Raw genomic sequence first — 17,216 nt, 5'->3', positions numbered from 1 at the left:
GGAGGAAGTTGTAACGTGTTCATAGCATTTGGTGTGCTGCTCCTAAAATTTAGGTTGTGTCAAAATTTTAGTACCTCACCGAAATCACCCAGACTTGGAAAAGGGTTGGTTTATTGAACCTGGGCTTCCTATACTGGAACTGGTCAGCACTAGTGTTACCTATAACGGAAAGCTTGAATGGAAGCATCGGAGAACACTACGCAGCATGAAAGGGGAATGTTACGTATCACAGGGACACTTACAGTGTTAGAAGATTATTTTGATACAACTGTCCCCTCAATTTGCACCACATGTAAAAATCATGGCGAGAGAGATCAGGCAATCAAAGTGACCAAGAGATTGCACTACCTCTGCTGATTGTCACCCCCTCATCGAACACCTCGGGCACTCGTGACCAGATTGTCAAGGCAGTGTGTGCTATTGCTCTGTCATCCTGAAAATATCCATCCAGTAATTTATCTCCTGGGAGTTGATCCACATATGGCTTAAACAGTTTCTGGACATAGTGGTTAGCATTAGCACTTTATTAAAATAATTTTGTTATGATATTGACTTCAGACATTGCACACCAAATGCCAATCTTGAGATTATGCAGTGGCAGATTGCAGAGTACTGATGGGGGATTTTCTGCTGCATAGTGGTGCATGTTCTGTGAGTTCACATACTGACTGGCTGAACCAGACCTCGTCTGAAGATGATGTTCCTAAAGTCCTGACTACAATTCACTCAGAAGCCACTGGCAGAACTCAACATTCGAAAGTTCATCTTCACACTTTGACTCATCGACAACAGTAAATTTGTAAGGACACAGGTGCAGGTTCTTTTTGATAATGTTTAAGCTTGACATTCTCTTAATTAAGACAATTCTCATTTATTGTTCCAACTCTGCACATTTTTAGGTAGATTACATGTTTTGATCACTCTGGATCATTTCCAGATCTAAGTAGTTGCATCAGCAACTGGTCTTTTCTTCCCAGAATCACATATTGGAGTACTGAAATCTGAAGATTATCCAGAGTGATCGAAACATGTAATCTAATTAAAAATGTCTAACTGAAATGGAGCAATAAATGAGAATTATCTTTATTTTCTAAATGGTTGCTGACTCTTGCAAAACTATTATGTCGACTGTAGCGAAGACTCTCTTAATTCCCACGTGCACAGATAAACTGCATTGAGATTGCATCTGACAACCTTTTTTTAACTCAAGCAATATTTTCTGTTGTTTTCCCACTGAGTTTTGCATGGCAGACTTTTCCGGAGGTTTTGCCAAAGAGTTTTGCATGGCAGACTTTGCTGGAGGTTTTGCCAAAAAACCTCCATTCGGAATTCTTGTAGAAATGACTCTACACACATTTTCTATACATTGTGTTTCTCGTAACACTTGACAATGAACATTCAGTGTTTTATTGTGAACACCATCCTGTGTTGCATTCAGGTGGTCACTTCTGCTCCTGTGTCTCACTCAAATGTTATGGCATGGCTAAGTACTCGGAACAGAGCATGCGGCAGATGCCCATTCACAGACATGTGACAGCAACCAAATGCTGTATCAGAATCATGGTTTTCAGTATTCCTCTTTTGATTAACAAGGGTAATTTCCCTGTTAGTCATTCAAATGTTTCTGGACCAATTTTGTTTTGATCACCTCGTATTATGGTTCTCTGCATTAATGATGCAGAGTAACTGAAACAAAATTGGGAAGTGGATGGTGTGACATCCTGAAAATAAAGAGTAAGATGGGAGACTGTTTAGAAGGGTATCAGTGAACTATATTAGACCACTGCACTTGTACATTGACCTTTAGCTTGCTGACTATCAAATAAACGTATTATAACAGGATTCATTTCCCTTATAGTTAGATCTGTGAACTAAAATCCAATTTTGAAGTTTCAGCGCTATGGATCCACTGTAGTGGCATGCAGTGGACATTGAACATACAAAAAATGTGACCAGCCAGCACATTAAGATGGAGCTTTTTACCAGCACACACTGAAAGTAACACTAACACTTGTGAATATATCTGCAGTGCTGGACCTAGCATAAAATAATTTCTGTCTCCCATGCTACCAGCTGTTGTCATAGGGAAGTATACATAGATGCTGCATGACCACCAACCAGGTCCCATAAAACATTTATGCAGAGGTTCTCACCGATATTGCACAGCTGCATCACCCTTATGTTTTCTGTGAGGTTTTTAACGCACATTGTGTTATAGGCCTCTGCCATCACCTGCTGCTAAATTTGAAGAATTGACAGCCTTTTGTCGTTGAGGATTTAGGACTTCTGAACATGAGGTACAATTCACAGTTAATCATTTTACATTATTGTGGAAGATGTGGAATAGATGTAAATAATTTTTGCTAATGCGATAGAGTGTGCATACGTAAGAGAGCACGTGCACTATTTCTGTGTGTGCTTTTTAGGAAGATTTTACATTTTTACTCTAGAAGAAATTTTATGTTATTATTTTAACCACACTTATTTCCTCAAATTTTGTACGTGAGTGTCTTGCACCCAAAGAAATTTACCTCCACCACCAGACAAAGCGCATGCCTCCAGATGAGAATGTGAATAGTTATTCGCCATCACATTATCATGTGGAAGCAGGCGATTGGTTTGTCTAAAACTCCCATGATTGAGGGGTGGTGTGGTGAACAATCTTGGAAAAGAAAGTATATTCATATGCAAAAATGCATCTACTTTACAACAAAGTGCCCGTCTAAGTCAAATCAGTTAATATTTTTGCTGTGAGTAGATTCAGTCATTGAAGTGCAATCACATTAAGTGCAATCACATTAAGTGCTTCTAGTATTTCATTTCCTTCCTTTGATTTATGAACAGGTGCTTCAGAGGTGCCCCTTAGGCCATTTCTTGTTGTTATAAATATCACCTGGTTCCTAAGGAGGGGCAGCAGCCTTTTAGCAGTTGCGGGGGCAACAGTCTGGATTATGACTGATACGGCCTTCTAACATCAGCCAACATTGCCTTGCTATGGGGGTACTGCAAATGTCTGAAAGCAAGGGGAAACTGCAGTCATAATTTTTCCTGAGGGCATGCAGCTCTATATAGAGTTAAGTGTTAGGAAGTCTTTTCTGGTAGTCTTTGTGTGGAGTGTAGCCTCGTCGAAGAGATGGAGATATTCCGCAGTCAAAAATCACCTGCCGGTGCCCTGCTCAATGAGCAGACAATGACAAAGAGCACCCATTTTTGAGAGTTCTTTGTGGGCTGGCTGGCTCCCCAGGCTGAAACATGAGATGTCCATCAGTCTCCGAAGAAGACTTTTAAACACTTTTGAGTTAGCGCTTTCACAGTGCCACGTGAGCTGCTCACAGTACGAGAACGTTTTCCACAGAGTACATATGTAAATACTTATTTTGCTAACTTGGTCCTCATTATTTTCCTAATGATCCATAACATCAAACTACGGTAGTGTATTTTTCGTGATGTATGGTTGTTAGTATAAAAAGTTATTCTTAATATCATTATAAGCACATTGTATCAGTTCATCTAATAGAATTTGGAAGTAAATATTTTTAAAATGGCTTGTCTCTAATATAAATATTGGTTTATTGAAGGAATAAAAGTCTTCTATAAATAATTTTCAACATTATCACAGAAATAGTTTGTAAAATGACGTTGAGACAGATTTATTTTGATTTGGCACACCAGAGGGCATAGTTGTATGATTTTGTTCTGGTTTCCAGTACCAGGTGGACAAGAAATTTGAATAAGAAATAAACGTGTTTTAAATATCTGCTGCAGTTTTATTGATGTTGCCATGGTTCCATTAACACATACTTGTGGAAAAGACAATTCTATTGGTACATAAGCAGTTCTAAATAGATTGTAATCCTATTCAACAACCTAGTTTGCATTAGTAGCATTCATATTTTCTTGCACTATATCAATGTTTTTAACTCTCTAACCCTGTAATCTGTTTTCATATAAACCTCCATACAACCTATTGTTTTCTATATGAATAAATACTGTGTATTGTACATGTATTCAGCAAATAGCACACTGATGGCATCCACCACAAACATGGTGCTTAGATTCATAGGCTTTTGTAAGCAGCTGGCTCAGCTTAAATCTTACCTGCTAGTTGGCATGGTCTTTGTGCACAATTGTGTGAGTCCACAGGAGTCTTAATGTGTATTTTACCTTGTAAAACTTGATGTTCTCCATTGTAAATGACACATATGTTTGTATATTGGTCATTTAGGTTGACACTGTTTTTATTTTAGTACTGAAGATGATTACTCTGTGACTGAAAATGACATGCAGTAATAATAATAAAAAGATTTCAGATTTATACGGGCAGTGCTAGAGATTCCCTTGTTTACAATACTTGTTGTGTGGTTACGGTGCACAAACTTCCTAATGGAATCCAATCTCAATTGTATTTAAACAGCATCACTAAGATGTCCACGAATGCTGCATGTTGGAGGAAGATACTACGTGCCCAGACCACGATTTCATCATCGTACCGGACATTGTTCACGAGGAAGAATATTTTCCCGCCCAGTCACGCCTGCTGAACAATTACGGTATGAATATTGTAATTTTTTTGTTAATATTTATATTGGTTGGAACCCCAAATAAAAAATCACAGGCTTCAAAGTAACACAAAGTTAGTGCTGAGTTACATACTGGTAATTTCTGTCACACATGCAGTTAATGGATTTTACTTCCTTCCCCCAATACAAGGGTGCAGTCACTATCTGAAACTATAATTGTTTCTCTTCATATGTCTGTCGCATAGTTGTAACTCCTGAATCTCATGTCAAGTCAGGTATAAATATTTCATACAAGTAGTCTGAATTATGATGAATTAAGTTGTGAAAAACATCGCCATTGCCACAAAGCAAACATTAGCCATAACTTGAGAGCAGCAGTGACTATAGAGTGCAGGAAGTGTGACCAAATTCGTAATTGATGTGGTGGTCTAGTGGTAGAGTATGTGGCTTGAAACCAAAAAGTTGTGGGATTGAATCCTGTTTGGTTCTCTTTTTTTTTTTGCTCTGCCTTTTAACCTAGCATTCACCTTTCATTGAACTAGAGATTCACCAGAAACGAAACATGTCTCAGAATCCATGTTACACTGTAGCTCCACTCTTCCTGGTTGAATAACTGGTTAAGGACATTCAAGTCACCTATGTGAGATCCAGCGTATTGAAGTTGTTCAGGGGGGGGGATATATGTGAATCCTAAATCTGTGATTTTCAATTATTTGTGAAAATCTGCTTCAGCACGAGATACAGCTTTACTTTGTTTGTAAAAAGTAAGTTTTGCAGCAGCGGATGATTCAACTTTCTGCTTCATACTTTCTCCGAGTCAAACATGTATGTGAATCTTATTCTTTGCATGTCGTGGCGAAAAATGTTATTTGTTTGGACACTTTCAAACTGTACATAAGACTGGTAAATGAATCTCCACTAGCAAGAAACAGATTTAAGTCTCTTAAAGATCATAAAGACTTGGGCATGATCTTGAATGGGATTCAGAAATTGTGGATGAATACCGAAGATTTTGATATACTTCTACAGATGGTTGAGGGACACATTTTAAAATATGACAACAATTTATCTGCCACTTCATGCTTCCCTCACATTAGCAATTGCAATTTACCCTCTTAATTCACTGCAAATTGTTCAAACAATGATCAGTGAGTTACTCAACTTCGAAGTATTCTAATATATGATCAATTACAAAATGATAACCACCATATCATCAGGCTGTGATGTGAGACTTACAGTATGAAATAATCAAATATTTTAATCAATAATTTCCTTGCAGTTGTTTGAAAACAGTTGCATAGCAAAAAAATGTAAGAATCCGAAATGTGAGAGGTTTTTATATTTTATGCTACATGTAAAATGTTTTACAAAAACTATTTCAGCAGCTTTGCTTCATTTACATACAGTACGTTCTTTCAGGATTGTGCCAGTTAACTCAATATTCAGCTTTTGGCTTTCATTAAATCAAACCTAGGTGTGGATGTGATTCTTTGATTGGCATATTGAAGTAGTCAGCCATAAAGAGTTTATGACAAAGAATTGGAACAGTGGGGCTTCAACAGTGCATCACATCTTAACAAGGGCAGTGCTGTAACATAAGCTAAACATAGTCACTCCAAATGCCTACTCTTGGACTATGCTGTAGAAGTTCTGCTGTAAAGCCCTCACAAATCCTCCATATAGTCCTGATTTGCCTCCACGTGATTTCCATACTTTTGCAGTTCTGAAGAAAGGTATTCATGAAACGAAGAGATGCACACCTGGATACAATCATGGTTATGTTGTTGTTGTTGTTGTTGTTGTGGTCTTCAGTCCTGAGACTGGTTTGATGCAGCTCTCCATGCTACCCTATCCTGTGCAAGCTTCTTCATCTCTCAGTACTTACTGCATCCTACATGCTTCTGAATCTGCTTAGTGTATTCATCTCTTGGTCTCCCTCTATGATTTTTACCCTCCACACTGCCCTCCAATTCTAAATTGGTGATTCCTTGATGCCTCAGAACATGTCCTACCAACCGGTCCCTTCTTCTTGTCAAGTTGTGCCGCAAACTCCTCTTCTCTCCAATTCTATTCAATACCTCCTCATTAGTTATGTGATCTACCCATGTAATCTTCAGCATTCTTCTGTAGCACCACATTTCGAAAGCTTCTATTCTCTTCTTGTCTAAACTATTTATCGTCCCCGTTTCACTTCCATACATGGCTACACTCCATACAAATACTTTCAGAAACGACTTCCTCACACTTAAATCTATACTCGATGTTAACAAATTTCTCTTCTTCAGAAACGCTTTCCTTGCCATTGCCAGTCTACATTTTATATCCTCTCTACTTCGACCATCATCAGTTATTTTGCTCCCCAAATAGCAAAACTTCTTTACTACTTTAAGTGTCTCATTTCCTAATTTAATTCCCTCGGCATCACCCGTCTTAATTCGACTACATTTCATTATCCTCGTTTTGCTTTTGTTGATGTTCATCTTATATCCTCCTTTCAAGACACTGTGCATTCTGTTCAACTGCTCTTCCAGGTCCTTTGCTGTCTCTGACAGAATTACAATGTCATTGACGACCTTAAAGTTTTTATTTCTTCTCCATGGATTTTAATACCCGCTCCGAATTTTTCTTTTTTTTCCCTTACTGCTTGCTCAGTATACAGGTTGAATAACATCGGGGAGAGGCTATAACCATGTCTCACTCCCTTCCCAACCACTGCTTCCCGTTCATGCCCCTCGACTCTTATAACTGCCATCTGGTTTCTGTACAAATTGTAAATAGCCTTTCACTCCCTGTATTTTACCCCTGCCACCTTCAAAATTTGAAAGAGAGTATTCCAGTCAACATTTTCAAAAGCTTTCTCTAAGTCTACAAATGCTAGAAACGTAGGTTTGCCTTTCCTTAATATTTCTTCTAAGATAAGTTGTAGGGTCAGTATTGCCTCACGTGTTCCAATATTTCTATGGAATCCATACTGATCTTTCCTGAGATCGGCTTCTACCAGTTTTTCATTCAGGCAACTGCAAATATTTTTATGAGGGATGAGACCATCTTTTCCCACAGTGGGATAAATGTGTTAACTGTTACGGCAATTAGTTTTGAAAAAATAAATTACACACTTTTTTCCTCTTGCCTTTTTTTAATTTCATTGCCCTTTATATTTAATGTGTTATTACTGTTATTTGTTGTGTGACACTGAATGATGTCCGAAGCAAGTTAGTTAATGGTATTCCATAGGAAAGTTCAATGTCACACTTTTTATGTGGGGATTGTCAAACAAGGTCAATCAAGTGGATACACTGTTGACAATTGTTTGTGATAATGCTGCCAACCACTATGTTGTTGACAAAACGCATACTATAATAAAATGAAAGCATGAGATAAGTGGCATCAGTGTCGAAATATCTAGGGCAGTGAAAAATGTAGAAAACTGCAGCTTACGGATCTAATATTGTCCCATAAACTATGGTTCCGCATACATGGAATTGATGGCTGGCAGAAACATACGACCAACCATAATAATAATAAAAATAATAGTAAAATCAAGCTCACTGCAGTCAAAGAACTCGGCAATATGAGGAAAGTCACCTCGGAAGACTGGAAAAAATCCGTCAGTCATCCACAGCACATCACAGAAAAAGCGTGGCAGGATGAAGTGGGAGCGTCACTTCAAATATCAGTGATAGTGACATGAACTTTGTGAGTAGAGTTATTCCATTGTCATCACAGAAAAAATGCACAGGTGTGTGCAACTGAATGTTGGTGTTTTGCACTTTAAATATTTGGAAAAACTATATTTTCATTAGTTTTCGACCATTAATAAGAAGACTGTAATAAGCAACGGAGTCCGAATGAAACTCAGATCAGGAAGTTGGTCTTAATTGCACAAATTAATTCCCTCTCAATATTTGTCATTATAGTTGTTGCAATACTGAGTAGTAACCTAACACACTAATTTTAGCAATGATACAAAGTGGGCACCCACCTGAGATTTTAATGCACGAGCGCAGTTTCATGCATCTCACTTAAGTTATCTCCGGGTTACCTATATTCAGTAACAAAAAGTTTCCCACATGTCAAAAATTCAGTAGCGTCTTCAGGGAGACCGTTTTTGTAAGCTTTCTATATATTGCCTTAAAACATTCCTACTGCAAATAAAACTGAAATGGAAACATAGTGCAGCTCTTCCTAATGACACTTATGCCATTTCTATCTTTTTACATCAAATAGTTTACAAATTTTTATGATTTGAGCGAAATGCAAGATTGTGCATGTTTCCTGTAGAGGAAATGGCAACTCCGTTCCACAGCGCCATGTGTTCCTGACAAAGTGTCAGTTCTAAGTCACATTATACGAATTTTGTAATCTAATAGTTAGCCAACTGAAGTATTGTACCACATCCTGAATGTTGGCATACTTTTTCATCATTCCTTTTCTTCCTTGAAAATGTGGAGCGGAAATTTAATACTTCTCTATATTATATATGACCCTCAGCCTGGCTTATATACGTAGGTATTATGACACTGGAGTATCTGTTACAGAAGACCATGGTTTCTGCAGACCCTCACTCAGACGTATCGCAGCTCTACTGGGAGATCGGGAGAAGAGGTATGTATCTGGATTGTTAAAGTAAGTAAAAGATGTTATATTAGTTAATTGAAGTTATTACTGTAGTTGATTGTCATCATACTAGTGTATTTTGTAGTCAAAAGTTTAATATATTGAACTGATATTTTGCATAACTCTATTCAATGTATGAGAATGGCATTATTCTTTTGCCCACTACTTGCTGTGAAACACTGGTAGTGGTGTTTTGGGTAATCATGCCTGTGAAGGTAGTATAGCCCAGTTCTGAATGGGTGGTTAGTCTAAAATTTATGATAAAGGACTGTACCACTTGGCGTTGATTATTTCATTGAAAATTCTGTACCCACTTCCTAAGACCATGACGAAGTATTTGTAACATTCACTGTCACACAGTTGTTGTACGGCTTTCATTTGCCTTTTCTGTGAGTTTTATGTAACATTTAAATTTATTTGTTTTCTATGATCAGTTTTCATTAAGAGTAATATTTTATAGTAACATTTAATCCTCCTCATAGGCAACCATTAACTTCAGTGGCTGTGCTAATAGTTGAGAAAGTATCCTGCTATTATCATCATTCTGTTTATTGAAATGATTTATTAACATTAGAACAATTAATTGTGGAGTTACTGTACAAGGGTAAGTGAAGCGACTGATGGGCAAAATTAAGAAATCTGTTCTTGATAACTGAAAGGAATGTAATGCGCAGCAAAAAATCCAAGAAATTTTACAAGTGCAGTCGGGCACATTGCGTAGCATATAGAGCATACAATGTGTATCTGCATGTGTCCTTGATAGATAAAACCTTGTGTACAATAGGGGTTTTACAAAATTTTTATACTCAGTAAATCATTTTGGAAATATATAGCATGTGGTATGAAAGGCCCAGGTAATATAGCATACGTTAGTTTTTGTGTGTGCATAAAGTAACTCGTGCTGTGTTTCCTGGAATGTAGACATGTTAATGGGAATCCACATACATGAAAAGATACTGAAACATTTCAGGCTAAGACTTTTGTGTAACAAGGTTAATTTCTGATGCAAAACATATGCAGAGCAGTAATAATGGCATATAATAGCAGTTTGAGTAGTACTAGTTTCATTCTCTGGTGACGAGTGCTCGCATAGATATTAGGCTATAAAGGTAATGTGTGCACCCACTATTAGCAGATATTTATTTAGGAACAGTGCATACCTTTGGCCAAACACCATGCCTTTTAAAAATGAACAATTGCTGATTTGCAAGAAAAGAATATTTCTGCATGTCTCCTACTGTCCATTGATTTTCATGAGGCAGAGGTCATGCTGTATCCACCATTTTAAAGGCAGTAAGCCTCTGTGAGGCACATCAATTGCCTGATATTGAGTTTGGTGTTTGGGTACTCAACACAGATTTTGGAATTGCCTACTGCTACATTAAGCAATAAGTTCTTATAGGGTCTACACAACATTGCAGACCTTGGAGATTTCAGATTGTTAGGTATATTTTCTGTTGCTTGGTTGCGATTGAAAGTTGCATATAATAATTTGCCTTATTCATACAAAAGCAAGGATGAGCTTTTAATTAATTTTTTTAAATAACAATATGTTTGAGCACCCATTTTGTGTACCTGTACAGAATATTCAGACTTCATTTTCTGCCTCTTTTTTTATATCGACCAGAATTAGTAACTACTGACTTTCTGCCAGTTCATGCGTCAGGTAAAGACTTACAGTAGTGGGGTGGGTACTGTTTGCTGTGAACATTAGTAAAGCAAAATTTGCCCTCTCACACAACAAGAATCAGTTCATATAAATTTGGTACTTCAACCAAGAAAACCTCAATCTTGGCAATATTTTATGTAATGGACTGAAATTGCCACAATGTATTTAGACTGTGTTATGTAGCCTTCTACTTCAGAAAGATACGTCATGCACATTTGGAATCCAATCTATTATCTGGGTTTTAGCAGCCACCAATGCTAATGAGGCCGTGAAGTTGGTGATAAAATAATTTGTAAAAAATTATTCAGAAGGTGTTTTTAACCTTTCAGGATGGTTCAGATTGTTACATGCTCTGCTGACAGAATGAAAACTTTGTTTTGGAGCCAACTCTTTGCTCTGGTTAAGTCATTCTTACTTTTCAAAGCTGGTTCAGCAGGGTTTTTAGCATATCCTGTGTGATGGTTTGAGGAATGGCAGCAACTGATACTCATATATGTCCCATTTAAGAGTCTTGAAAAATTTACAATTCCTGATAAAAAGCAAAGCTGATTGTTTGACTCTGTGCAGTTCTATCTGTCGAGAAAGTCCTTCATGTGTTTCTGCATCAGTTCAGTTTTCAGCAGAATGACACGATATATCACCATAAATGAAAATAATTAATTTCTGACAATGTAATATAAATGGATAGATAAGAAATGTACTTACCAAGCAGCAGCAGGAGAACACACACATAAAAAGGTTTTATGTATACACGCTTTCGGTGCCCATACCTCCGTCTTCTGACAGAACGGTTGAAGGGGTAGGAAGAGGGGAGAAGGGGAAGGACTGGAGAGGTTTAGGAAAAGGGGTTGTTGTTGTGGTCTTCAGTCCAGACACTGGTTTGATGCAGCTCTGAATGCTACTCTATCCTGTGCAAGCTTCTTCATCTCCCAGTACCTACTGCAACCTACATCCTTCTGAATCTGCTTAGTGTATTCATCTCTTGGTCTCCCTCTACGATTTTTACCCTCCACGCTGCCCTCCAATACTAAATTGGTGACCTCTTGATGCCTCAGAACATGTCCTACCAACCTATCCCTTCTTCTGGTCAAGTTGTGCCACAAACTTCTCTCCTCCCCAATCCTATTCAATACTTCATTAGTTATGTGATCTACCCATCTAATCTTCAGCATTCTTCTGTAGCACCACATTTCGAAAGCTTCTATTCTCTTCTTGTCTAAACTATTTATCATCCACGTTTCACTTCCATACCTGGCTACACTCCATACAAATACTTTCAGAAATGACTTTCTGACACTTAAATCTATACTCGATGTTAACAAATTTCTCTTCTTCAGAAACGCTTTCCTTGCCATTGCCAGTCTGCATTTTATGTTCTCTCTACTTTGACCATCATTAGTTATTTTGCTCCCCAAATAGCAAAACTCATTTACTACTTTGAGTGTCTCATTTCGTAATGTGATTCCCTCAGCATCACCTGAGTTAACTCGACTGCACGCCATTATCCTCATTTTGCTTTTGTTTTGATCATCTTATATCCTCCTTTCAAGACACTGTCCATTCCGTTCAACTGCTCTTCCAGGTCCTGCTGTTTCTGACAGAATTACAATGTCATTGGCAAACCTCAAAGTTTATATTTCTTCTCCATGGATTTTAATTCCTACTCCAAACTTTTCTTTTGTTTCCTTTACTGTTTACTCGATATACAGATTGAATAACATCGGGGATAGGCTACAACCCCGTCTCACTCCCTTCCCAACCTCTGCTTCCCTTTCATGTCCCTCAACTCTTACAACTACCATCTAGTTTCTGTACAAATTGTAAATAGCCTTTCGCTCCCTGTATTTTACCCCTGCCAACTTAAGAATTTTAAAGAGAGTATTCCAGTCAACATTGTCAAAAGCTTTCCCTAAGTCTACAAATACTAGAAATGTAGGTTTGCCTTTCCATAATCTATCTTCTAAGATGAGTCGTATGGTCAGTATTGCCTCACGTGTTCCAACATTTCTACGGAATCCAAACTGATATTTCCTGAGGTCTGCTTCTACCAGTTTTTACATTTGTCTGTAAAGAATTCGCATTAGTATTTTGCAGTTGTGACTTATTAAATGGATAGTTTGGTAATTTTCACACCTGTCAACACCTGCTTTCTTTGGGATTGGAATTATCATATTCTTCTTGAAGTCTGAGGGTATTTTGCTTGTCTCATACATCTAGCTCACCAGATGGTAGAGTTTTGTCAGGGCTGGCTCTTCCAAGGCTATCAGTAGTTATAATGGAATGTTGTCTACTCCCGGGGCCTTGTTTCGACTTAGATCTTTTAGTGCTCTGTCAAACTCTTCACACAGTATCATATCTCCCATTTCATCTTCATCTACATTCTCTTCCATTTTCATAATATTGTCCTCATCGCCCTTGTATAGACCCTCTATATACTCCTTCCACTTTTCTGCTTTCCTTTCTTTGCTTAGAACTGGGTTTCCATCTGAGCTCTTGATATTCATACAAGTGGTTCTCTTTTCTCCAAAGGTCTCTTTAATTTTCCTGTAGGCAGTATCTATCTTACCCTTACATTTGTCCTCTAGCCATCCCTTTTTAGCCATTTTGCACTTCCTTCGATCTCATTTTTGAGACGTTAGTATTCCTTTTTGCCTGCTTCAATTACTACGTTTTTATGTTTTCTCATTTCAACAATTAAATTCAGTATATCTTCTGTTACCCAAGGATTTCTAGTAGCCCTTGTCTTTTTGCCTACTTGATCCTCTGCTGCCGTCACTATTTCATCTCTGAAAGCTACCCATTCTTCTTCTACTGTATTTCTTTCCTCCATTTTTGTCAATCGTTCCCTAATGCTCTCTCTGAAACTCTCTACAACCTCTGGTTCTGTCAGTCTATCCAGGTCCTAAATCTCTGTCTTACCATTATATAATCTGTCTGAAACCTTCTAGTATCTTCAGGCCTCTTCCATGTATACAGCCTTCTTTCATGATTCTTGAACCAAGTGTTAGCTATGATTAAGTTATACTCTGTGCAAAATTCTACCAGGTGGCTTCCTCTTTCATTCCTTCCCTCCATTCCATATTCACCTACTATGTTTCCTTCTCTTCCATTTCCTACTACCGATTTCCAGTCATCCTTGACTATTAAATTTTCGTCTCCCTTCACTATCTGAATAATTTCTTTTGTCTCATCATACATTTCATCAATCTCTTCATCATCTGCAGAGCTAGTTGGCATATAAACTTGTACTACTGTGGTATGTGTGGGCTTCATATCTATCCTGGCTACAATAATGCGTTCACTATGCTGTTTGTAGTAGCTTACCAGCATTCTTATTTTTTTATTCATTGTTAAACCTACTCCTGCATGACCCCTATTTGATTTTGTATTTATAACCCTGTATTCACCTGACCAGAAGTCTTGTTCCTCCTGCCACGGAACTTCACTAATTCCCTCTATATCCAACTTTAACCTGTACTGGTTAATAAAAAACAAAAACAAAAGAAAGGGTTGAAAAGATTGAAAATGTGGGAAGAAATGGTGAATAAAAAGGGGGTTTTAAAATTGTAAATGACCGTGAAAAAGGGAAAGAATCAAATGCAAATTGGACTTTGTAATACAGAAAGGTTATCGGACTTCGTGATTCAGAAAAGGTATTGTTGGGGTGGTTCTTTGGGGCGTTTCTGAGCAAAAGTCAAACCAATTTCCACTACAAAAATTATTTGGAAGGGGGGGGGGGGGGGGGGGGAATAAAATAATATAAAAACTGAGAATAACAAATGTGACTAACAGGGGGAAATGGCATAGATAAGGGTTCATCCTTTACCATGTTAACATGTCTTCTCGCGTGCGGCGTCCAGGTCTTCAAAAATCTCCTACTTCATTTCTGCGTGAAAAGTCTTAGCTGCTCCGAAATCTTGCAATAAGTTTTCATTGTCCAGGAATTACTAATGTATACAAACTAAAACCATCTTGGTGTTGAGTGCAATATATTTTACGTTGCTGCTTTCAACCTCCAAATTTCATACAAACTTTCACAGCACGTCTGCACATCAATGAGTTTTTTCGTCTTAATCCGACCAAGACTAGCTAATAATTTTTTACATCTGAATTAAGCCTCGGCTCTCAAGAGACAAAAAACGGATAGAAAAAAAAAAGATAGTTACAATTTTAACGAGTGTAGCGCGGCGAAATTCAAAGTCCCGCTACATCGCCCCCTCGACTGTCACGCTAAAACATTTAGCATGGCAGGCTAGCAAACAATATAATAGATATACCTAAATGTCAATATATACATATTTTCATAGGAAAGGCCACGTGCATTCATAGGGAATAATCTTTGTCAATACTTACTTTCTAAATCTATATACTAAATACAGTTGTTACAGTTATGATCCCTTTTGCAAAATTAATACATATATATTTACGTAGAGTTTGTTTGAGCAAGCTGCTCACCGGGGCAGTTAATGTTGTGCGCTTCCAGCATTGGTTTCCCAATGCATCTCTGGCAGCACATAGTCTTTGCGCATGCGCAATAGCATCACTGAATTTCGCGTGCGGCAGTTTCAAAATCGCTGTGTTATGACAGTCTTGCACAGTATTCACTTTCACATAGTGTTCCTTACAAGTTGTTATTCCAGCATAAATGGCATGTTAAGTCCGGTGACACCATGAGATTGAGCGTGTGCATGATCTGAAGCAATGTCCATGCCTTCTGTTACGACACAACGCTCCAAGCCCTAGTGCGTTTTCATGACTATTGTTCCCAGGGCATATATGGTCGATGTAGTTTATAGCCTCCACATCGCCTATGACAGGTGCTGAGTTTGTTGTCTCCAAAGCATCTGAAGGTCGGCTAGGAACAACGGCGTCGATGTTTGCAAAGGTAGGTGTTTCATCACATTGTTTACACTTGCCAACAAACGTTCATTTGCAGTGGGAAAATCCTCATTATCGTCGAAGTAAATTACAGTTTATATCGGTTTACAAACAGTTATTTGGTTTATGCACCATAGGTTTCACAAATTTTGTCGTTTGTAATGTACACAGTTTAACACAGTTTGCAACACTTTTTTGCCATATTTACATTTTAACAATGTTCACTGTGTCCCAGCATGTTTACATCGTTAATTATGAAAGCTTACTCTTCGTGGACACATTTCAAAATATGTTAACAATATGCAAGGTTTTAACACATATACAAATACATATAAATTTACAAGAATATGCGTGTGAAATATTTACGCTAAAAAATTATACTAAGTCCCATTGGCTTTCTTTTATTGGGGTATTAAGTTTCTTTATTAAGGTTTGGACGTGCCAAGGGATATCAGACTTAATATTTAAAGCACGGGCTTTCCTTCATTTATTATTTATTTCTGTCTTTTGATTCCATATCTTGGCTAGTGGCTGACCAGGCTTGTAATGCCATCAATATTCACGTCTTTTTATTCATACCTGAAAATTTACTGTCACACAATATATTCTCACATTCCATAAACAAACAAAACCCAGCTGCAGGAGGTGGTAGGATAATGGAGAAAGAAAGATAGAATGGAAGAAACTATTCACTACCTATAAACTACCAAATCCTACAGCTACTACATAAAAAAGAGAACATAATACATTATAACATTTGCATCACCTTCAAGGGGTGTGTGAAAGGAGGTGCTTATAATTTACCAAATCATGGGTAAATGTAAGTGTCCTTACGTCAAGTCTGTAAAGTGTAACATCATGACAGATTCTCAGTTTGTGTTCTGACTGTTCATATGACTAGGTGTATTATACCTTAACAAATCCTTGCATGAGTAAATCACATGTCTGCTCAGTACTTCCTTGATATCTCCACTTCTTGTGGATACTGTCTATACAAATGGAAAATATACCTCACAGAGATTGTCTCTCTCATAATGTGTATTATATAATAACGTATCAAATTTCCTCTCACGAGTTCAACCATGAACTTCCTTCTACTTTAGTGAAGGTTAAACATCATGTATGTTGTGTGTGTGTGTATATATACATATATATATATATATATATATATATATATCATTTCTTTCTATAAAACATAAATAAAGAACATAGTATTATAATTGGCAGTAAAATATCTCTTTCTCAGTGTCCGTTGCTCGACGCCGGTTGCACAGGTGGTCACTGCTCCTTTGCACTTACCTTGCATTACCTGAAAAGCCAAATGTTGTCTTGAAAGTAGATGTAATTTTGTCATCTGTTCACTTAAGTGGAGGTGCTGTAGGAGTCGCAAAACGGCCTTAATAACTCTCCTATCTTTTGCTTCCTCAAGGTCTTCTGTCATGTGTAAGCATAATAAAGGCTAACATGGCCCTAAATTTCACTTTTGTAATTTTTTTTCGTGTTTCAATCGTCTTGTTAAGTTCAACATTGAT

General features: G+C 37.6%; 1 protein-coding gene across 1 annotated transcript in view; it reads left to right on the top strand.

The window, feature by feature from the left end:
• LOC124591436 overlaps window positions 1-17,216 on the top strand; it is a 312,247-nt gene that overhangs the window by 198,398 nt on the left and 96,633 nt on the right. Inside the window, exons 12-13 of the mRNA XM_047131731.1 lie at window positions 4,415-4,550; window positions 9,059-9,125. Of these exons, the coding sequence (XP_046987687.1) occupies window positions 4,415-4,550; window positions 9,059-9,125 (203 nt within the window). The remainder of the gene's footprint in view (window positions 1-4,414; window positions 4,551-9,058; window positions 9,126-17,216) is intronic.

Source organism: Schistocerca americana, chromosome 2, assembly GCF_021461395.2.
Source record: "Schistocerca americana isolate TAMUIC-IGC-003095 chromosome 2, iqSchAmer2.1, whole genome shotgun sequence".
NCBI lineage: Eukaryota > Metazoa > Arthropoda > Insecta > Orthoptera > Acrididae > Schistocerca > Schistocerca americana.
This window is presented reverse-complemented; position numbering and strand designations above follow the sequence as displayed.